This window comes from Oreochromis aureus, linkage group 4 (genome assembly GCF_013358895.1).
Source record: "Oreochromis aureus strain Israel breed Guangdong linkage group 4, ZZ_aureus, whole genome shotgun sequence".
NCBI classification, from domain to species: Eukaryota; Metazoa; Chordata; class Actinopteri; order Cichliformes; family Cichlidae; genus Oreochromis; species Oreochromis aureus.
Window position 1 is genome coordinate 11,455,187 of NC_052945.1, and position 24,248 is coordinate 11,479,434.

At 40.6% G+C, this 24,248-nt stretch overlaps 1 protein-coding gene across 2 annotated transcripts; it reads right to left on the reverse strand.

The window, feature by feature from the left end:
- Positions 1-2,474: 2,474 nt before the first annotated feature.
- kank2 (KN motif and ankyrin repeat domains 2) lies at positions 2,475-23,930 on the reverse strand. 2 transcript variants are annotated; one of them, XM_031741273.2, is made up of 13 exons: positions 23,787-23,930; positions 18,066-18,151; positions 12,483-12,565; positions 10,520-11,884; positions 9,631-9,816; positions 9,446-9,554; positions 8,684-9,262; positions 8,514-8,601; positions 7,749-7,968; positions 7,304-7,446; positions 5,966-6,166; positions 5,782-5,880; positions 2,475-3,887 (listed from the first exon to the last, which is right to left on the reverse strand). In XM_031741273.2, exons 3-13 carry the CDS (start codon positions 12,517-12,519, stop codon positions 3,831-3,833), a joined length of 3,084 nt encoding a protein of 1,027 aa, XP_031597133.1. In that variant the 5' UTR covers positions 12,520-12,565; positions 18,066-18,151; positions 23,787-23,930; the 3' UTR covers positions 2,475-3,830. The 2 variants fall into 2 exon arrangements, with proteins under 2 accessions (XP_031597133.1, XP_039467190.1); XM_039611256.1 differs by lacking the exon at positions 23,787-23,930 and adding an exon at positions 18,440-18,518.
- Between the last annotated feature and the right edge of the window lie 318 nt (positions 23,931-24,248).

Sequence of the window (24,248 nt, forward strand, 5' to 3'; positions counted from 1 at the left end):
CGGAAACAGCTTGACACCTAAGATCAGCGAGAGGCAGCTTAAGGAGAACCGATACGTTTGAGATATAAGGGCGCGTGTTTTACGCATGTCCCCTCCTTTAAAAATCGTTGGGGATTGTGTGTGGATAAATGCAGGTGTGTGACCTTTGATAAAACCGATAGCTTAGCAGGGGCGCATTTATAAAGGGCTTCTCTTATTGCAAACTATCCCATCGTATAAACCGGAAATATGTGTGAAACAGTTCACATACACATCACACGTGCAGAAACATTATTTACTTATTATTTATTTTACTGATTTCAGCTTAGTTCTGCTTTGTTTAATCACACTTTCAGCATTATTGAGGATACGAAATATGAGCGGCTTTGCTAAATACTTGGGGTGAGAACTCAGTGTATCATTCCAGAACATCATTCCGTATTTTACCATGCCATTTACCGCTGGTTCTGATAATCCACTAAATGGACAAAAAATGCTGGTTCCCATTGAATTCGAGTGTTTTTAGTATCTTTGTCATATGTTTATAAAACCAAGCATCTAGCCATTCAGTTTGCCTCTACAAATATTTGTGAAAGAATCGGTTGTACGACAGTTTGTGAAATGTCGTTCCTTCTACATATTCCTCGATTAGCTGTAAGTGTTAATACGGCAAAGTAGAAGTGTTTAGGAGTCACTTTGTGGCAGAGCAGATAAAGTTACAGAGCAGGGTGGCCGAGTACTGGGGCGCACAGTGCGTAAAAGTCATCAACGTTCTGGTGACTTGATAACTGCAGAGCTCCATATCTCCTCCTTTTTATCATTAGCACACAAACGAAATTAAACAGAGATAATGCGAGGCTTCAGATCTTATTAATAATTTGAAATGGTGCATATGATGGTCACTGTAATGACATCCCATCATCTAAAATCAGTCTTTCCTTAAATGCATCTTCCATTACTCTGTGATTTTCTTTCCACAACTGTACTTCTTGTTTCATATTTTAATAGCATGTTATTATTTTATTACAGCCCCTTTTCCCATTGCTGTAATTTTTAAGATTCTGAGTAAATAATTCGAATTTTTACTGAAGCCAGTGGGATATTTGCAGACTGTGTTTTAACTCTTTTGGAAACTCAATTAAAGCCAACACAGTTATCCATCTGTATTTTAGTTCCTGAGTTGTCCCATTTATCCTTATTACTGTAGCCATAATTGATTTCATGTTACATCAGTCATCTGGATCAATTATAATTAAATAAGCAGTTACTTGTTTTTGGATGTTTGCAACAAGAGCCAAATCAAGCCACATAATTCATTTTGTTTCTCTCTGGTGTAAGATCATAATTTTTTATTATTATGATCAGATTAGGTTTTGTCACATACTACTCTGAGCAAAGAATCATGACTGGACTTTCTGAGAGTGAGTTATTTTTTAAAAGAAAATAACAAGTGAGCAAGATCTTTTTTAATCGACTGAAACACTTAAATGCTACTCGTCTCAAACATTGTTCATAACATCAATCTCATAGGTGCTTTCTACAGTCATTGTTGTGGACTAAAGGAATTGCATAGAGTTATGTTTATGCTCTTAGAAACCATGGCCTGTGCTTATATGGATGAAGGCTGCATAAAAGTTATGTTTCACTCCTAGGTCTGAAGAAGCCTTACTGACAGTAATTTGACTAGCTATGCTCTGTAGAGCCACTGAAATAGACCCACCGTAAGATGTTGCCCATTTTAATAACTCTTCTGCTTAAGTAAGCATCTTAAACATATTTTCATAAACCTGTTTCATCACAGTGTAGCTGTGCTTTAGCCAATTTCTGCCTTATACCTTAAAGCAAAAATAAGAGCCTGTTTTGAGATCCCTTTACTCAATCCCTTGAATATGCACGGGCACAATGTAACATCAAAGTTTGGATGATTCACATCTTGAATTTTGGGGCTCTTTAAAGGCCCAAAATTTAAATATAGAATCTGCAGCTCATTAGCCCATATTGGGCTATACTGTCACAGAGAATTTTTAGCATTACTGTACACATTACTGTGCGTGTTTTTTCTGCCAGAATCAATCAGTCAATCAGTCAGAATCAACCGTTGATTATACTGCCATATTATTAATGTTATGTACACTTGATGTTGGACTATTCCAAGAAGAATACCCTGATACTAAAAATACATCCCAGTACTGAATGCAAATTATCATATTTTTAGACTATCAAAAAGTCTTTCTTTATGTAGCTTTTTTTTTTTTTTTAATTGCCTTATTTTTAAGAGCACTCATAACTTCATCAAAACCACGTGGAATTTTCAGAGCTGAAAAACACAAACTGTATTTAAAAAAAACGTCCAAGAAAACAAGAGAGACCTGCCCAGAAACACAGTTGTTTGTGTTAGGACTCCCTCTAGTGGAGCTTGTGGGGTCCTATATACAAACTGTTTTTACCTTGTTTTTACATCACTGAGTGGATCTTACAAGACAACAAAACATGTGGTCCACATTTATTTATTTATTTATTATTTTCCAAAATGCACAAATTAGAAGAAGAGACACACAATCTAGCATTTTTCATAAAACCATCATAAAACATTAACTACAGAGCTGTGTGATTACATAACGCAGGCGTGAGCTTAAAAACTCCAAATGTATAAAAGATAGATACTTAAAAAAATTGAAAGTTTATAAAAAATTTGCTTAAAAGTGAATATGAAAATTGGTAAAACATCTTTAAAAAGTAATAGAAATTTTGACATCAATAGCCTATGCACTTTAGTTCAAGGAGTTCGATTTCAGGCATAATTATTACCAGTTTACACTGACATATATTATTTTAATATTCCTATCTTACATGGCACGCCCTTTTAAGACCAAAATCACTTACTTTCTGGTTCCCTGACAAATCTCACTGGCTTCACCAGCACTCTCTCAACAAAGTCTTGTTAAATTTTATGAGCACACATCACAAACACAGATACCCTCTAATCAACCATCCGAAAAACCTTCACATATAAAAATACAAAGACCATAGTACCGCAGCCATCAGAGAATAATGGTAACCTCTCTCCTCTTTAACACCACCTGTGTTAACATTATTACCACAACAAGCAGCTTTAAAACGAGGTGATGTGAAACAGACATCTTTGGGTTTGATTTGGGGAATGTGATAAACACATAAAACTAATTTCTGGTTAAAAAGGTGTAAAAGTTAACCAACACCTGGGAAATAAAACCACGAGGTCCTGAATTAAGTCAGAATGCTTTAAAAAAAATCAATATCAAAAATACTCTCAAGTAAATAAATCTTGTGTATAAATATCCACAGACTATTGAAGTGTTATATTTTGTAGCACCACTGAGCTAGTTGATGCAAGGACACTTACCCACGAGAGGGGTGGCTTCAGTTATTCCAAATGACTGTGATGGTCACACAAAACGATGCTACTGTGAAACACCTATGGTACAATGAAAACACGCTGCTCTATGAGCCGATTTATATAAAACTGATATGGAATTACAGAACGAGTGCATAACAATTGAACGTATAGTGAAATGCAGTGAACAGTTTGGATTTGTAAAAACAGTGCTGACAACTGGATTATTGCAAAACTAGAACGACATCCATTAAATGTTCAGTTTCACACTTTTCCAACCACCACTGGGATTAAAGTAAGACCACTGTGTACAATAAGCAATGAGTAACAATGGTGCGAGCTCTCATGTAATTATCTGCACATACTTAAATTATTCAGGGTGACAACAAACGCACAAACAAACTTGATGTTTCTTTTAAGTACATAGATGAATAAACATCTGTGGATTGGCTGTGTAGCTGAGCTGCAGGCGTGTGGTTTACTTTAGTTCACCAGCAGGAGGAGAGGAGCCCAAGAGGGGAGACTTGGGGGAAACCTGGACAAAGTAAAAAAAAAATTAAAAAAATTATAGTTTAGAACTTTTTATCAAATTCATCATGGTTAACCCATCCATCCATCAGGGTACACCAAGGTAAGCCAGCTGAAAGATGTAGTCTCCCCAATGTGTCCTAGATTTGCTCTGGGACTTTTTCCCATGCCCAAAATACTTTGGAAGGAGTAGCAACTCTACTCTGAGCCCTTCCTGGATGACCAAGCTCATTTTACCTCTAAGAGATAACCCACCACCCTTCATAGGAAACTCATTTTTACTGCTTGCATCTATGTTCGCCTTTTTTCAGTCACTTCCCACAGCTCAAATTGTTTCACCAGATCAGTGTTCATCGCTGCCACTACAGCAATAACCCATTTGTCAATCTCCTGCTTCACTCTCTCTGAACCCATGAACTTAACACTGGGAAGAAATTGACATTTTGTGAAGTTACAATCACAGCTACTGCCAATCCAAGAAAAATCTCAGGTTTAGATCCTTTTACTGTTTAAGTGCATCATATTTCCCCTTTATTTTCTCTTCCAGGAGTGGTTTCTGTTCATGTGAAGGACCTCTTGATCACTACATTTACATACACATTAAGATTACACTACCATTTAAAATACGAAATATATTATATTTGATTATGTGTCATTGAAACCACACATTCTGTTTGTATATTCAGAATTAATCCCACTGAAGCATGTTCTTGTTAAGACATGGAATTACTCATGTGTTAGGGGCATTCTTTAGACACTGTACTGTCTCCTGGGCCTTCTGTTCACTAGGTGACTCTGCTTTGTTTTGATCATGCTGTGCTTTGTCCTGAAGGAGCTGACTGAGAGTAATTACCTGGATGAGCAACACAGGGCCAGGTGTGCTCAGGCTATGACTAACTGGTTGAGCTACAGCTTGGTCCTTCCCTTCTTTTGCTTTCAACATACATTAACAGTCATACAAACATACACATTTACATTACATGTAATCACACATTCCTGATAGTTAATTACAGTTTTCCAAAAATAGTGCTTGTTGTAGTTTATTAGCCAGGTTGTGAAATAAAATGCATAAAGCATAAAGCACATCTGGAATTTGTCCATCACTTGGGGGTTTATATACTAGTTTATGACACATCTTGCCTGTTTACGGTCAGCTTTGTGTTATACACAAACTAATAGCCAGCTGAGAGGCTGGGATAGTGATTCATACCTGACAGACGAGTGCAGATGGTTGGTAGGATAGAGAAACATGAGCAGACTCATGTCTGCATGTTTCAGCAATGTGCTGTCACTTTAGGAAACTTAAAAAATAAACTTAAAAGAATGACTGAAATTTAGGTTTTGTTGGGGAGCAGGTAGAAGTCAAATTATATGACAAAGCTATGGATCTCTCAGTCTGTTTAGCCAAAGAGCTGCACAAACAAACACCATAAAGCCCACATTAGGTGAGGATGTGTACTTATTCTAGGCAGTGACTTGTTTGACAGCTGCAAGCTTGTGGGTAATTGGTTTCTGGCTTAAACAGATTTGCTTGTTTGCTATTTTTGCTCAACCCAAAGCCAACTTTAATTTCTGTAGGTATGCCGTAAACCATATGCAACTCTTGCATATCAACATATTTTTGAGAACACGCAAACATTGCAACACTACCCAGATGTGGGAGGGAGGCTTATTTTAAAGAAACTGGTTGGAGGAATGATTGAGGGAGGATGTGTTTGCATGGCTGAATACGTGACAAAATCCTGTTTGGATGGGTTGCATGCAAACAAGAATATTATATAATTATTCACGTGTTATTAGCCATGGAAAGTGGCAATCACTTCCATGACACATTTCTTGGATTGTTTAATGTTGGTGTGAAAGGGCTACTTTGTGTCTTAGCAGCATATTTAGATACTCACAGGGGATGGAGGCTTTGCAAAGTTGAGGTGAGCGTACAGAAGCACAGCGATGTCATTCTGACTGGCTTCAAGGGCAATGGACAGAGCAGTGCTGCCATCCTGTTTAATACAATGAGAAAATGTTGGTGAGACGCTGGTTTTGGGAAGGAATCCACATAACCACAGACCGAACTGGAATGCTTACATTATCAGTGAGAGTGGCATCACATCCTGGCACTGATAGCAGCTGACGCACAATGTCCACATGACCATGTTCACAGGCACACATGAGTGCAGTGGAGCCGTCGTCATCGCGGATGTTAACTTGTGCCCCGCAGGACAGCAGCGCTCGCACCATGTCCCCTCTACCATGACTGACTGCCAGCATCAGCGCTGTCTGTCCAGCCTACAAAACACACATTGTTTAAAATTACTGTTACCCTCATTTTTTACCCAAATTGTGGACACATTGAGACTGCATTTGTGTACATGGTGCAGCAGATACATTTAGAGCAGAGTTCTTAAAATCACTTGTAAGAAGACGGTCTAGTTTCTAGAGAAATTGCAATGTGATTGCTAACAGGAATCAAACCAGATGAGCAAATGAGAACTGGCTGTTTTTTATAGACTGGCTTCATAAAAATGCACAACTTTTATCCCTTGTTGTCATATCCCACATTGTTCCTAATTTAATCGGTTAGAGTGGCTTTTACTGAATGACTTTAAGGAAAGCAACAAAGACTGTAATCACTGGTCTCGTGCATGTCACTGGCTTTTGCTACCTGCACTATGCCCAAGGTGGTAAATTGCACATCCACACAAAATCACAAGGTATTCAGATTTTTGTGGAATATGTGCAAAAATGTCACAAATAAAAAGTTTCAGACAAATAAAAACTGAAAATTCTAATAACTGGGTACAACTGGCGCAAGAAATACTTTCCAGATATTTGTCAATTTCATAAGAAACATGTAACTCAGAGAAAAAATGTCCCTGTTAATGGATGTATTCCTCTGAAAGCCAAATAATAATCAGATGCTTACAGTCTTAAAGGTGGAATAAACAGAAAGATACATGGGAGTAAAAAAAAAAAAAAGTAGAAACTTCAGCTCATTGTATTTCCTTGAGAAACTGGATTAAAATAAAATATGTCCTTCACATGCTAAATGCCTCCCGGGGTTCGTATCATGCACCACATTTTCCTTGACAAAGAAATTCTTCAATAAAACACACATTTAGTTTGTTGGGATCTGGTTACCACTTCTTGTTTGGGTAACAACCAGTGGGAGGCTATGAAAGTTTTACAGTTTTGTACTTTTCTAACTGTCCACACAGTGTCGCTGTTGTGACAACTTTTGTGAAGCACTTGGCCATGGGTCAGCCGTCTGCAAAGTCTTTAATCTTTTTACTTTTTGTAATATTACAGTTTTTGAAACCTAAGACATTTTATGCAGTCCTAGACCTGTACTAATACGTGACAATGGTTTTTTTTGTGTGTGTGTGTGGAGACGTAGTAAAAACTAATGAGCAGTAGAGGGCGCACCTGGCTGGCCTTGGCATTGACATCCCCTGTGCGCAGCAGCTGCAGGACAGTTTGAAGGTCACTGTCAGAGTGGAAGGCAGCCAGAGCCGTCAGCATGATGGCCGTGTAGCCCGCCTTGTTCTGCTTGTCAGCGTTACACAAGCCTGTCAGGTAAAGAGGCCAATCAATTTGACAGGTGATATAACAGCAGCACAACAAAGTAAAAGGGATCGTTACCATACCACTGTATGAGATAAATATCTCAAGAGTGAGTCTGCATTTTAATAGGTTACCACTAATAATTTAATATGACTTCTTACTATTTCTTAAATTGTAGAGATTATCATAATAAAAAATAACCATAAGACTTTACTTTGACACTTCAGTCTTATGAGATTTTACTTTGCTTAATGTCCAATTTTTCTCCAGAGCCTCTGTTGTTTTCTCATAAAAGCACAGAACTCACCAGTGTCCAGCAGAAGTTTCACCACGGGAAAGTTGGAGTGGGAGACAGTGTAGTGAAGGGCTGTATTCCCGTTGCCGTCAGCCATATTTATGACAAACTCCAGCAGCTGAGGGGAGATTGCGGCGAAGGTGTCCATGTAGGCCTTGACAACAGCTGTGTCGGCCGTTTTGTGGCAGGACACACGTAGCCACTCTTGCAGCACTGTGGTGTAAGCTGCCCTCTGAGATCAGACACAATGAGGACTGTTAAGGCAAATAAACATTTGACAGATGGCTGGAGAAATGCAAGAGCAACGACGACATCAAAAATGTGAAACTAAACCTCAGGAGAAACCTTGAGTTAATGTGTTGTTTGATCTTCCAGTACTTGCAAAAATTATGAAACCAAAGTTAAGAATTTTCTTATTTTAACTTAGTCTTATTCCAGACATGGGGTGCAACAATCCAGTGTAGTTCTAGTGCTGTTCCCAAGCCAGGATAAATGGGAAGGGCATCCGGCATAAACTCTTTCCTGAATCAAACATGCAGATAATCAAACATCTTAAGCTATGCTTTAGTAAATATTTAGAGTTGGCAAACTAAAGTAAAATATATTCTAAATTAAATTATTGAGTGTGCACAGTTTGTGGGTAGCTGTGCTTCCTTGTTTGAGGTTGGTCTATGTCATTTATTTTAAAAGTGAACCTTCCCGAATTTCCTAGAAAGAAGTAACGACAGGAGAAATGTGAAGAAATGTGGAGAAATGTGAATTAGACTCAACACGTACTGCTCCTTGTTGGCTGAAGGCATTAGGTTCCCCCAGGGCTTTCTGCAGGGCATGCAAAGCTAACATCAGGCTGTCACTCAGCTCCAGTCTGTGACAGATAAGGAGACAACATCACTCTCAGATGTTCACAGATCCTTTAATCCTCACAGACAGACTCTGTGTACACTTACCTGACTTGTTTTGAAGGCGCTGTCGCAGTGTCATTTGAAATACGTTCAGCTGCTGGTTTGCATTCTGACTGGACGCTGTACCGCTGCTGGGAGTTATCACTGATTTTAGTGACACCAGGTGATGAAGAACAGGTAAGTGAAGCCTTCTGCTCAGGAGTGGATTCAGTGCTAACTGGTGTGGAGGTGACCTGTTTGTGCTTTTCTGATGATTGTTTGAGAGTCTCAGAATCATTTGATGAACATGAAGGAGGTATGGCGTGGTCTGATGCTGGTGGCTGTGAGGCACATTTTTGCACCACAGTGTCTGTCGCTGGTGACTGAGGTGCTTTGTTTGATGGCATTGTGTCTACAGCTGCAGACTGGCTGGGACTTGAGTCTGGAATGGCAGCTGGTAGTTTGACAGCATTTTGCTGAGGTACACTGGTGCTTTCTTCTTGCTTGGAATCCTTGTTGTGTATTGTCTGCTGGTGCTGGACTGTAGACTCTGGAAGTTTTTCTCTGGCTTCATGATATTCACTAGAGTCACTTCCTTCATCTGAGCTCTCACTGCTGCTATCTTCTGAGGATGTGGACTCGTAGCTGCAAGACAAGAACAATTTTCACTCTGCCCAAACAGCTCAGAGTCTTTGCAGGTGACACAGGGAATACATTTCTGCTTCTTCTTTTACCTTTTTACTTAACCTTATACTGACAACATTCCCTTGACACAGTACTCAGTGGATGAAAATGGCCGACTGCTGCTATGCAATAACTAACACTTACCCTCCATTGACTCCAATAAACTGTAGGTTTTTCTTCGTAGAGGGCGAGCCTGGTTCACCTTCTGCTTTCCGCTTCATAATTGATCTCAGAGACAATTGGGGAGATGAAGCTAGAAAAGATACCAGCAATTACTCATACAGTGGGAACATGATGTGGTCAGAAGACACTAGTTTAAAATCACATACCTGTCTTAGGTAAGCCTTCTTGTGATTGGTTAGACTCATTTGCTTCTTCCTTATTATGCACAATCCGATCATCAGATGCAACAGCAATGGCAGGATTAGCTACAGGTACTGAGGTGGACAACCTGCTCTTCAAGACATCGCGTACCTGCTTAGAGCTGACTGCAATCGGCAGCTCAACTGGAGCATCTGAGAAAGAGAGACAACATTTCAAAGCTAACTAATCAGTCTTTTTGTGCAGTAATGCAATAAATAATTGTTATTGTAAATTGTATTTTACAGTCTGATGCAGTCCAATCCAGCAGCAATGCAGCATCCCAAACCCCTCTTGAGTTAAAATTTAAATTTAGAAGTATTTGCGATACTTTTTGAATTGTATTGGTGAATAAAATGACCTAATAGTGGGATACAAACAAACAACAAAAAGACACCCAGGATTGAGCCTTGGGGCACACCAGGGGTCAAAGAAAAAGCTGAACAGCAGGCATTTTCAGTGATTATTGAGATGAACATCCATTAGAAACACTTTTAATTCTATCTGACCACCAACAAATACAATAACAATATAAAAAAAATACTAAGATTAAGATAATTAGATTATTGACCACCAAGTAAACATATTAAATGTATTTTCAACTTTCAGTAAAAACATATATTTAAGGGTGACAGACTTTATATCTCAGTTCCTCAGACACGGATTAAGTCTAGCCTTGGACCAACCCCCCCCCTGTTTTTTTTTAGAACAGATCCTTGGTGATTTTTTTTCCTTTCAGTTTAGGACTAAGCATAATTCATATCTGGGAAACTTTTTGCATTGTTTTCACAAAATGCTCTTGCATTGGACTCCATCAAACTCTTCAGTTAAAGCTCATAAAGTCTCAGTAATACAGACCTTCAGTTCGCCCTCTGTGGTGGTCTTCCACACCTCCAGCAGCTGGCTGATTGGGGGGGGAGCTGCAGGTCTCTGCTCGGAGCAGTGTTCCCACCTCTACCACAGTAGGCTGCTCCAGTGTGTACACCTGAATTCCTACAGTTCTCTGGTCCCTCTGGTGTCGTTGCTGTGTGAAGGTGACTAGTGTATGCAGGCTGCAGCCTTGAGGCTCCTGCCAGCCCAGGCTCGTTGCTATGACTGGATGCTCTGCCTGAGGGGCCTTCTGGACTGTTGCCACCTGCTGCTGTGCAGCCTGTAGCTCCTGCATTGTCCTCTTTAGTTGACCCTCAAGCTGACCCACTTGATTTTTGAGGACTTCTGTCTCAGGTAGCAGCCCCAGATCCTTCTCTCGAACCCAGACCCCCACATGACGACTTCCTCTCGAGTCCTCTGGTCCCACGCCAATGGTGCGTACTTCCCGCTTTGCATCTGGTCGCACTCCACTCACAATCACTGTGTCCTCAATCTCACATCCTGAGTCTTGCTTGGACCCATCAGGTGTGGTGGGGGACAGTGATCCTGCTGGCTTATTGTTGTTGCTCCCCTTTCCAGTGCTCATGTCTTCTTCAGGGATGTCAATATAGAGCTCCCCTCGGGGACGACCTCGGTTGAACCCCAGAGTGTGGCCCAGAAACTTCTGACTCTTCAGCTGGACACTGAGCTGCCGTTTCTCCTCCTGCAGCACTGAGATTTTAACTTGGAGCACAGGGATTGTCTTCACCTGCTCTTCTAGCTCCCTTATTTTTCTCAGGGCTGCAGCCATCTGCTCCCTGACATGTTGCAAGTGAGCTGGGGTTGGAGTTACTGGGGTGGACAGGCCAGAGCTCATGGGAGTGAAAGATCCACCTCCACCCTGTGACCGGTTGAAGCTGTGTGCGCTGCTGATGGAGGTGTTAGAGCCAGCTACACTACTGTGCATGCTGCCAAGATTGGAGAATCTCCGTCCCTCTTTCTCTTCTTCCAGCTTCCTGCGAGCATCCAACAGAGTCTTCTCCACCCGGGCAGTACTGAAGCTGGGCCTTTGTGATGTATGGTAGCCTGGGGCACAGTAGGAGTAAGAGGAATGCCGGCTGTCCATGCTGGCATTGGAGCAGAGAGACTCCGTGGAGGTCCACCAGGAGCCAGTGTAGCCATAGCCACGGGGCAAAGAGCCATAGCGTGGCCGGCGTTGGACAGGCACCTTCTTGATAGTGTTCCCCTTCTCTATGTCGTTAACATATTTGAGGAAGTCTAGGTCCAGACGGTAGCCATAGGGGGTCTCCACTGAGTAGGGCGCCTCCTGTTCTTTGGCGTGCAGGGAAGGGGGAGCAGGCGGGTTGAGTTTCCCTGCAGGGGAAGGAAATAAACTTTAAACAAACGGAAATCTGCATCTAATCTTGGGTTCAGACTTCAGAAAAAAGCATCAGCTACTCCACAGTTATAAATGTAATCGGAATTCATCACCAAATTAGGCACAAAGTGGAGTGTCGGAGTTCATTATGACACAATCTTACAGTTAAAATACATGCAAGTTGTAAGGTAAAAAAAGGTAAAATTTTATTTATATAGCACATTTCTAGATAGAAATCACAAAGTGCTTTACAAGATATAACAGATTAAAAAGACAAAATACAAACAAAGTTAGCAAAAAGCAATTTTAAAAAGATGTGTTTTCAGCTGTTTTTTAAAAGTAATCAATGAATCAGCGGATCGTAAGTCCTGAGGAAGGGAATTCCAGAGTCTGGCGGCCACAGTAGCAAAAGCTCTATCACCCCTAGTTTTCAGTCTCGTATACGGATTGACAAGTAGGCCCTGACTACTCGACCTCAGAGACCTACTAGGGGCATAGGGCATAGTTGTGTGATAGTTTAAATCCTAACAAAAGCATTAACTTATCATCATCTTTATGTTGATCATTATAAGGAATTAAAAATAGAGGGCGCACCTGGGAAGCCGGGGTCCATATGCAGCACCTGAGCCATAATGCGCCTGTGGCTGCTTTTCAGACAGTCACACAAACACTCTCACCTGTAGGGAGACAAAAGTGTTGAAATTAAACACACTGTACACTAAACATTTCTATGAATAACAAAGGATTCAAGATTTCAAGAGCTTTATTGTCAATACAACAATATACACAGTATACAGCGTACCAAAATGCTGTTTCACCCCCATGGTGTATCTATAAGTATATAAAAGATATATCGCCAAGAGATATAAAACTAGGAATTACAAATAAATAACATGCTAAATTTGGGTAAAATTAAGGGATAAAAGGGTACTAATTACTAACTATACAATACTATAATAATAACTATACAATACTAACTGTACAATAAACAAAGACAGGACAGAGACAATACAAAGTGGATTGTGCAGTAGGTATTGAATACCAGGTTGAGTTATTGTGCAGTAGGTGTTGAATACCAGATTGAGTTATTTTGCAGTAGGTGTTGAATACCAGATTGAGTTATTTTGCAGTAGGTGTTGAATACCAGGTTGAGTTATTGTGCAGTAGGTGTTGAATACCAGGTTGAGTTATTTTGCAGTAGGTGTTGAATACCAGGTTGAGTTATTGTGCAGTAGGTGTTGAATACCAGGTTCAAGTTATTTTGCAGTAGGTGTTGAATACCAGGTTCAAGTTATGGTCAGGATATTGTAGACAAGACAGGACATGTAAAACATGTGCAAGATGCAAAATGTGCAAATATAGTATAATTTAGACGTGTATTCAGTAACTATGTGACTGAGTGTGCAAATAAGCATATTGTTCCCAGGTAAAGTTTGTAGTGGATTTATGGAAGTTTTTGTTGTTTTGAGTCTTTTGGTGAGTATTGTAAGGTGTTTGTAAAGGTGTATGTGTATATAAGAAAAGCTACAAAAGTGGCTTTTCTTGCATTAATTATAAAGATGCAATCAATGCAGTAATACACAACTGTCCACATCCAACTAAAACCTAACAGAATCAGTATTCAAATATCTTATAAGTTAACTGTAAAGTCTGCATGACATAGTGTGTCCAGAAATAATTACCCCTTTTGACTGCACTGTACTCTCTGTATAATGGTCAGAAATAGCATTAGCCTTTCTTTCACTGCATTACCCGCCTGCCTCCATCCCTTATTTTATCCTTTCATTTTTTTGAGCATATTGGGCCACTGTCAGTTGTGTATTTGTTTCTGTTCATAGCATTCAGAGAAGAGAAGTTACAGGGGGAAAGTTTCCTGGCAGCTAATTCCAGGACAGAGATTTGCCAGTTACAGCCTTATTAGGAATCATCTGTGTGCACTTACTTCGCCTCTCACATTAGGATTTACAGACACTCTCTCTTCTTTCTCTCCTGCACTTCTTCCATCTCTGGCTTCTTCTCTATTTGTCCTTTCTTTATGCTCTTCTGCTCCTGTTTTACCCCTCTAAGCATCAGCTGATGATCAGAAGGTTTCCGCTAGTCCCTTTCTTTTCCTCTGCACACTTAGATGCTTTTTAATTTAGCCAAAAAACACAGTGAATTGCTGAGAACTTGCATTCTACCAAAGGTAACATATGGATTTTGACTCTTTATAAACAAAAGACTGAGCCTTTCCCCCCACAGAGAGCGACACACTGCCAGCAAAAATGTAGAAACCCTAATGCCATGCCTCTGAGTTGGTGTGTGCTTGGAAAAGATTAACTTTCTAGGTCATCACTTTGTGGGAACTGTGGAAGTCTTTAAGCCATCCACAGCATTAGTCAGTTGAACATCTTTATATTACTATGGCTTTGATAAGTTAGGAACAGAAGTCTGCGCTGCAAACCACTGTGTTTTTAAGTGCAAACTATATTTGCCTCAGTCTAAGGCTGTTTTTTGTTTTTTCTCTTCTCTAAGTCGAGCCCTCTCTCTCTCTCGCTCTCTGTCTCTCTCTCCATTTATCTTGTGACCCTAGCCCGTGCTTGCTCGTTTGTGAAAAGTAGGACACTTGGAAACACTGACTAAATTGACATGGTATTTTTGAAGTGCTTTAGTCAGTTTAATTTCTCAGTGTGATTCTGCTTATCTGTACCCTTTCATCGCCCTCTCATTCCAAGATTGCCACACACTTTTGGGCCGTGAAATACAGCCTGCATGCACACCCAAACCCATTTTAAGATTGGCACCATGGTGGTAAGGAAGAATCACACTGGTTAATCTAATTTAAAATGAAGCCAACTATCCTTCAGCTTACACATGAGGACTTTATGCCCCAGATACAAAATTTTAGTCAAACTTACATTTGAGAAAGTGGAGAAAAAAACAGACAAATCTTGACTAATATTGCAGAGCCTTTAAAAAAGATGAAGAATTTGGCTGCCTGCCTTCAGCCTACAGTTTAAGTGTCTGTTTATCTCCATTGAAAGTGTCAGACTGATTATGCGCTGTCTGGTGTACAGTGCGGTCTGGGAATGACTACATATGTGAGAAAGTGAGAGTAGGACATAGAGGAGTGGTTGCAAAAAGACAGACTGTGTGAGAGAATATGCGTACAGGAGGGTGGAGGACAGCACTGACAGGGGACAGCAGATGAGATATAATTAGAGTGTGTAGTTTTGCAACCTAACATGCCTGCCAAGCAGACTGGTTGATGTCGTCTACTCGACTTCCCTTCAAATTCCACTTTATTTTTATAATTTTGCTCTGAAGAAGCAAACAAGCATAGAAAAACAGAACAGAACAAATCAGGTTACTACGGGTAAATCATTAAAACGCACACAATCAATAGCTGACTACATGGTGATGGTTATTTGTACGATTACTCCCAGAGGAAAAAAAAAAGAAGAAAGGTCAACCCAGACACCTGCTGATCAACACCAAATAAAAAAAGTACATAAATATCCAATAGTCCATCAACTTCATCCAGTTCACGGATGAGGCAGGAGGGCCCGGTCCATTCAGCATACATCTGACGCGCAAATATAAAAATCCTGTGTGAGCAATGCCTAATTTCCAAAACTATAGGTACCATGGAAAAAAACTCCCAGACATAGGAGAGTAGTTTTCCCTGTGTAAAACTACCATTCATAAATAACAGCCATTTTAATGAGCAGAGATGATAAGTTTTTCATTTCGTATATTTCTTTTACAATAGCCAAGGAAGCACTCCCCTGTAAGTGGATCTTGTCCAGCCACTTCTTTGTTATTGCCTTTTTACTGGCACTAAGTAATACTTCATGGCTATATTTGCCTCAAATGTACAAGTCACTTGGTAGATTACCTAAATATATAATATCAAGAGTATAGTCAAGCTCAAAACCTAATATGAGTTTAATTTATGTTACTGTCTCTGCTCAATAAGATTGTTTTGCTGGACAATTAGAAAACATGTGATAATGATCAGCCATTGTAATATCACATTGTCTCCAGCAGTGGCCAGATTCCAGATCTGCCCCTTTGTAGATGTTTTCTTTTTGAGGTAATAAAAAAATAAATTATTAAATAAAGGTGCAGTCATTTTATTTTATTTATATAACCTATCTTCACCTGTTAGTGTTGTATTTGTTCCCTTTTCCCATTTGACTTGATGTATAAGGTGGAATTTTTTCCCAAGACACTGCATATATGAACAAATTCTGGGTAACAGCTTGTTGTGAATGTTGCCCTTCTATGCATCAATAAAAAATATTTATGATGCCCCCACGTAAATTGCAGGTTTCACTAAGAAGTTGAAAACTTTCGAGATCTGTATTGGCTGAAATAACAAATATGATGTAATGCCTTTCCAGGTCCAGTCTCTAAACTTCAAGTCCACATTGTGCTCGTTTAAAATCTTCACCATATTCCAAAAATCTTAAGAACAGTTATTCCTCTTACATTAATTAAACAATATATTTAACAATACTTCTGTCAGATCACTTAATTTATTTAGGTACTTGTTTACCTCACCTAGCACAGATTGTAGGGGGATACTCAACTGGCTTAATTCTTAATCTTTCCATTTTTGCACCATACCCACTGTTGCACCAGCAGAATGAATACTGTAACTGTGTTGCTCTACAATAGTCTTTCAACCATGGCAGGAACATTTCACCTTTTTCTTTTGGTAGCTGTAGTATTTTAAGTCGTACTCTAGACCTATTACCCTGCCCTATCCTACAGGTATTCATTTCCATTTATTAATCTGTTTTATTGATACCTCTGCTGGTAGGGACTGAGAAAGGAATAGCAGAAGAAATAAAATCCAATTTTCACAATTTCTACTTTATTATACAAATTAAGGGAGCACATCTTTCAAGGTCTACTTTTATTTCTTTTAGCATAAAACCATAATTTAAATTTGTTGTTGTTTAGATTCTCTTGTATAGTGACACCTAGGTATATAATACATTTTTTTCTGCTGAGTTTATAAAATTAGTGTTTATAAAAATAGCTTTATAAACGCAGATTTTGGGTCTTGTGTATGTTTAACTTGCATCATGAATAAAAACTTGTTTTATCCCTGTAAGTAAATTTGCTGTTATTCCAATGTGTTTTCTAATTACTTGAGCAAGAAGCTCTATAAATAATGCAAAGTGCAAAATGTAAAGTGGGGCTTAAGGGACACCCTTGACGGCATACTCGTTTCAAACTAATTACCCTGAATAAATTCCAAAATTCTGAAATCTTCTTATTTAAACTGATTATTTTCCACTATCAGGCTCCCACAACAACAGCAGAGTGTTTCATATGTGCTAATGTGTGTGCACGTACTCCCCTGAGTGTGTGAGTATGGCTGGGGTGGAGTGGCTGACCTTCCTCTCCGTCTCTCGGGTTTAAACAGAGTTCCTTTGAGATGACATCTGAACAGAAACCAGCGTTCGCCCTTCCCCAGCACAACTCTCCCCAGCCAGCCTCCATCTAGGACACATGGTTTGCCCCCATTACTCCCCCCTACCTCCTTTATAAAGCTGCATACCATGCTAGAGGAAGCTAGCACGGTCTGGCCTACTCCCTCTATTCCCTGCTATTAAGATTAAGACAACCCCTGGGGGGGTAAGATGCAGGTCATCCAGCACAAATTACGCGTCTGTGGTATGTCCTGTAGGATGTCACGAGAGTAACTGCATAATGCTGTAGCTTAATTGACTTCTCGTACTCACCATTGAAAAAGATTTTTTCCTCTATGTGCATGAAAGTTTCGGGTTTACTCCTTTCTATACAGACCAAACTCCAGCATGGTATTAAAAGGGTTAAAACTCGGTTTGATTTACAGTGTGGATAAACATTCCCTCAGAAGACTGAGACCACCGTGATGAGTAATTTTAAAATGCCAAGCTTCATTTCAAGGTCTGTTCTCCCTAGTTTATCAAACTCATTGCTTCCATTCATTGAGTCACCTTATTATTATTGCCATTACAAAGGATTAAACCTCAGTACTGCTAAGTCAAAAATACCGCCGCTCTTTCCACCACCCAAAGACGATCTTTATGGAGTTTTCCATTGCACTGCTGACTCTCAGCCTTTGGTGATTGCAATTTTGCTCAAGCTTGGGAATGGTTTGTGAATTAGGAAAAGAGGGATTTATTTTCTACTTCATACCAGCTGCTTGCGCTGCGAGGACGGGATCTCTCCTCCCCAGGCCCCTTGCCTCTCCCTTCCTTTTCTTGCTCTCTTACAGTCAGCACCTGCGGGAAATAAGAATAGAGGAAACTTGAACTTTGGCTGCCACTGCCTTTGACTGTATCAGTTAGTAGTCCAGAAAAATGACAATAACTGGGATATATGGAGGAATAGTTTTCAGGGGACATCAGTAAAATCACGGTAAGGGTGTGCAGCTCTGCTGACACAGAGATAAACAGAGATTCATAACAGGTGGGCATGACGTGAGGGTAAACACAGGTTGCAAAGCAGGAAACAAACATTTCAAAACATCCCAGTGTTTTTGACTGACACACCGGATGTGAACAACATACCCCCATAAGATGCAAATCACACACTGATTGTTGCACAATGTAGATGAAGCCTGAGCCATGTGCAAGTTCTCCTCTCACAGCTTTCTAGAAATAATTTCCCCCACCCCATTCCAGTTCAAGGCTCTCTAATCAATTCAAGGCTGGGAGCAGGAGCCTCCCTGCCATGTGATTGGGCAATGTGTCAGTTTTCTAACACTCCCAAATCCAGTGGCACACACAAACACCCCGACCCTCTGGATTAGTGGGAACCTGTCTGTATCACCTAAGGCTAGACTGATTTCATGAGCCTTATGATGTATTTCCTTCAACACAGACTTAACTGCTGCGTGAGTGTCAACCAGACATGCTGCATGACAGCGTCTGCTGCCGATTCTCCTACTTTGGCTGCCGGAGCACAGAGTCAGGCTGCTGTGAAAGTGCGGTCGACATTTTGTCTGGAGTTCTCAGAGCCTAAAAAACACCGACGAGTGACCTTTGCGTCATATCATAACAAGGCTTGCCGTTGTTCTGTCCATTGTTTCATTGTGTTGCCATGCCAATACCACTGAGGGTATTGGTGGGAGAGAAACATCTTTTAGACTAGAACTACAGCCAAATCACAAAGAGCCATTCATTCAGGCCCTAGTTCCACAGCTGGTTCTAATAGAAATCAAGGAGGGGCATCGCAGAGAAAAAGAGAGGGAGCGGGAGACAGAGTATGGATGAGTGTGTGGCAAGGAAATTCGCCTCAAAACAAACAAACAGTTGATGAAGAGCTGTTATGGACCCACACACTGACAGAAAGTGGAAACACAAGATGTAGAACTTGCACTGAGTGACTGATATCTAAATCTAAACAGGCTCCAAAGTTAACAAAACTAGATGTATGTGTTGATGAGTGTGAATAATACCAAAGTAAAAACATATTATGAATACATTGCCACCTTAGTTATGGAACCTCATTTATCAAATCCAAAAGCTACTCGCAAACAATGAGATCAAAGACAGCGGCGCATGTCGGGCTGTTATAACTGTGCGTTTGGCGTGGATGGCAAATACCAAACATTACACAGGAGACAAGCTGAACTCCCATGGACTCCCACAGAACACAGATGAAAACACACATACCCCCCCTAAACACACCAACACTGTCTGAAGCCTGACGACTCCCATAAATCAACAAACACAGTTGAAGATATTACTTTGATTTATTCAAGTAAGGGCAAAGATGATATGAAAGCCCAGTGATTTAGCTGCTTTTAATTCATCTGAAAATATTTAGCTCCCAAAGAAAAGCTTTCAGAACGGCAGTTTATGTGCCGCTGTCATCATACCAGGCTAATTGTCTGTTTCAAAACGGAGACCATATTTAAGGTCTGACGAAGAAAGGGTTACAGGAAAGGGAGCTTCATCTTTCTATTCCCCAAAGATGCAAAAACAACTCAGTCACTTCCTCCTAGCCCAGGAGAAAGAGTAACAAGGAGAAAGAGAGCATAAACGAAAAAAAAAGGGGGGGTAGTAGCGGTAGGAGAGGGAGAAAGGAGTACAGTGAGAGAGGGAGGGTGGGACAGAAAAGAGGGGAAATGTGAGGAAAGACGGGCGAAACTGTAAAAGGAGAGGGAAGAAAGTTTTAGATGGAAACTTCTGAAATGAGAAGAACATGCCTGTTCTCAGATTTGGACTCCACCAGAATGAATCACGCTGACACCAGAATGAGTGCTGCTACTAACGCAGGACAAACATCTACAGATCAGACAGAGGGGCCGCAGAGCGCTCCTCACAATGAGTAAATAACGATTCAAGAGGACCTCTCCTCATAATCCCACATGGCTCCACCTAGAAGATTACCATCATTTGTACATTCCTCTCCTAAAATAGAGAGAAAAAGGAGAATCCTTAAGACAAGTAGCACTTTGTTGCACTAAATAAAGCTTATTGTTGTTCAGAGTTGTTTTTTTCTCAGAGTAACAGGCCACAGACCTCAAAAAAGATGTGCTGAAGGCTTTTAAATGTCACATAAAGATGCTGCTGTATCTACTGAGACTTCTTTGTCTTCCTCCTCATTCTGCAGCACAGATGGCTTCATTCAGCCAACTAGCCCTGAATGAATAATAAATCAGAAAAATTAAAACAAATCTTTCCCAAAGAGCTGAAGAATAATAAATGCAGAAGCAGCAATAGCCATTTTTCACCCAGCGTAATGTGGCTGAAGAGCATATGTCAACGCATGACAGAAAGGGCCTTCACCAAGTGCAATGAGGCCAGATGATCTCATATCAGCATGCTCATACAGTGTGTTCTCATGCTGCTGGTGGGACATGTGGTTTTTGACTAATGTAGCCATTAAATTCGGGACAGTGAAATCATAACCCAATGGGATGTCACCTCCAGGACTTCTTGCCCTTTAGCAAAAAGCCCTGTTTTTCACATTAAGGAGTGGTGATGAGAAGGAGCAGACGGCGTGGAGCTGGAGCAGTCTGGTGCTAGAGAAACTATGGCCAAAAGGAGAGGCCGGCCAGCTCACATTACTCCTGGAACAGGAGCAGAGTAAACACCCGCCTCTCCGCTATTGGTCATTGTGCTGACCTCCAACAGGAAACTGAGCAAGGGTGGGGCTGAGCGACAAGGAGCGGCATGGGGCAAAAAAAAAAAGCCATTTGGGAGAAAATTCCTGAGCAGTTGTGGAGGTGGGGATTAAGACGGATGCTGAGCGGAGACGCAGAGAGTTGCTCTGTTTTAGAGAAACTGAGGTGGTCTGGAGGGGAGGAAACCCAGACAGCAGTGATCGAGAGATGGTGGAGAGGCAGTCATAGCAGTTTGAGGGTTAAAAGATCAGGTCAGCGTGTGTTGTGGTGCTGAATAGATGGTACAACAGAACGCAGGAAGTCATATCAGTCCAGTTTCCATGCTAAGTTAAGCAGTTCCTTCTCGAGAATCTTATCAATTACTTCCTGATTTGGTGAAGTTGTTGATGCAATGGTTGTACAGACACAAATAAAACAAAACAGACAAGGGAAAAAAAAATAATCCAATGCACTTTACACATGTTGCTTACTGGACAGCACAGTCCATCTGGCTTCTCTGGGTGATTAATAAAATAAAGGAGATCAGTCAGCTTATTCAGCAGGATAACGAATTACTGTCCCTATTAGGGAAAAAGCCAGCTTTTCACCATATGTTCACTACACTGCTCTCCCTAATCGACAGAGTTAAGTAGGAGTATTAACTCACTGTCTTGACCACAGCAGTCTCATGCTGGGCTGTATGTTTATCCAACTCTAGTGCAAAACTTCCTGTTTAATATTCATGTTGTTATGGTGCATATTCAGAGAGTGCTTTTTAGAGAGGAAGCATAACACACTAAAAACAAACTGCCTGCATAAAATGAAGAAGGCCCATTAATATTATTATAGAGCCCTGTGCCATAAACCATCATTATTTCACATGACTTTATGAACATGGTATACTGTCTTAATATAACAGGTCATTAAAATCCAGTAAAACTTCTCTGAGAGGCTCATCTGTGGTTAAAAAAAAAAAAAAAATCCAAGACAGTGACAAACAGTCTCACACAGGTTCAGGGTGTAATTTCATTAGCCTTGCTAAACAATTTAAACGCCCGGCGTGTGGCCCAGTGTGCAAATGGGGTTTATGGGCCCTGCATTCCTCCACTGCACCCCCGGATCCAAACACTGTAATGAAACAATCACATTCCAGCTCAGAAAAAAAAAAGAATCTGCTTAAGGAGACTCCAGCTGCTGACAAACCTGGACACAGATCCATAAAATGCAGTCTGGGGGACTCCCTTAGAGTGGGTTTTCTCTTTTACTGCACTTACACTAAACATATCTCAAATTAACAAGCAAATATTTAGTTAGCAGTCCTCTTAGCTGAAACTAAACCACGTTATTGTCTTAATAAATCCTACAATCATTAGAGCTCTGATATGTTTTTGCCTTAAACCACTATAACAAAAGCTGATTTATCCCTAAGGTTTGTCTTTAATGCTCTTTAACTATATTATAATATATGGGTTCTATATGACGCACCAACACCTTTTCCATGTAATAACATGACAGGCAGGACAGAGACCATATGAGCACCATGCAGCTGTTGGTAGGTGATTTAATACAGCCAGCAACCCATTACACAACAGCAGGACAGTGGTGTATTGTATGATGTAGTGTAACAGGCTGATGACTGCACTCCCACATCCTGCCAAGTTCTGCTTGCCCACCATGAAAACAACATCTGACTGAGCTAGAAGTTTCTCAGTAAAATGACTGCATTCATAAAAAAAAAAAAATATATAGTAATGCAAACATTACCAGGGAGATTCTAGTTTATTTGAGAAAGGACTCAGGTTAGAGATGTCTTTCAAGAAAAAAAAGAAAGAGAGAAAGGTATACATTTGGTCCACTTGCCCTGTTAATATATAACCCCCTTCTCATCACTGACCACTGGCCAGCTACAGCTGGCGAGACCAGCAAATATTGAGGGCAAAAAGCAGCGCCGAAGAACATCTGGAAGTCATGAAAACGTGCAGCGTGCGTGGGACCCACCCTCTCCCATGAGTCCTTACAGTCTTTAAATGAGATTTTCGTTTTTTAATTAAATTATAAACTGGTTGGATTGTTGCAACATTTTTTGAATTAAGCATGAGAATAAAAAAAAGTTTCAAAGCCAAGTGCAAACACACCCAAAATGTCTTTCTTTCTTTTTTGTTATTTTGCTATTTTGGAAAAGACGTCGCGTTTAGTTGAATACTGCCAGATTTAAGAGACTAAAAGTTGAGTTTTCCAGGCACCCCCCGCCCTCCACAAGCCCACCAAGACAATAATAGAGCCCTATGTAATGAATTAAAGCCCCTGCATGGAAAATGCAAAGCTTATGAATAGAATGTTAAGAAAGCTAGGGTTGCGAGGCCAGAGTTAGTGTGACAGACGCACTCTCAGTCCCTATATGATGTAAACGCGTTTTATTGATAAATCTGGTTAATGCCGCGCGGTGAGCCTCCAGTGATGCTGTGAACAAAAAAGAAAAAAACAGAGGACGCACCGGAGAACCAACCGCGAGACTCAAACATTCCTGCAAACGCAGATAAACACAATATGAAATTATGAAAGCTAATTAGCTATCTTTAACAGAAATACACAACCAGCCACAAGCTACGCTAGGTGTTGGTTTTTGAGGATAAAGGACCCGTTACTTCGGAGGAGTACCGGAGGGGGGAATGGGCAGGACCGACGCTTCACAAAAGAAGTCCCACTGAACGCTCCTCGTCTGAAGCCATTTACAAAACACGCTGACAAAGACAGACCGAGCTGGTTTTCGCACAGAGGAAAGGGAACTTATTGTCTGCTCTTACCTGCCCTGCGCAAATCCTTTCTGCCGCCTCGGCCCAGGAGGAGCGCTCACTGACAGAGAGACAAAAACACCGCAGCCAAGATGCTCCGAGCCCCCTCCCGCTTCTCTTAAAGGGCACGCGGCCACGAGGCCAGGCGGTGGGCTCGCGCACTGCACGTCGGTCATCTCGCTGGAGTCTTCGTACTCATACACAGACATATATGTAGAGGCTGTGCAATCGTTTGACCCTCCTTGACTCTGAAAGTCATAGATTAAAAAAGGGGGCCAAGCTATTTTAGTGATGAGGTAATTTATGATCCCACTAGCCTACATAATTTTTTTTTTTACTGTAATGGAAAATTAAAGGGTTTCTTTTAAATGGCTCTGGTTCTTTGTTTAACATGTACTGTACCGTTTTGTCTATGATAGATCTAATAAAAATGTATTTAACTTTATGTTTTAAAAAAAGTAAATAAAAAACAAA

What these genes read in the sequence shown, in the direction of transcription:
- kank2 (XM_031741273.2), bottom strand. Translation starts at nt 12,519, where the DNA reads ATGGCTCAGGTGCTGCATATGGACCCCGGCTTCCCAG. An exon ending in TATGGACCCCGGCTTCCCAG is followed by an intron (nt 11,885 to 12,482) that starts GTGCGCCCTCTA and finishes CTTCCCCTGCAG; the next exon opens with GGAAACTCAACCCGCCTGCT. An exon ending in TTGCAAAGCCTCCATCCCCT is followed by an intron (nt 3,888 to 5,781) that starts GTGAGTATCTAA and finishes TACTTTGTCCAG; the next exon opens with GTTTCCCCCAAGTCTCCCCT.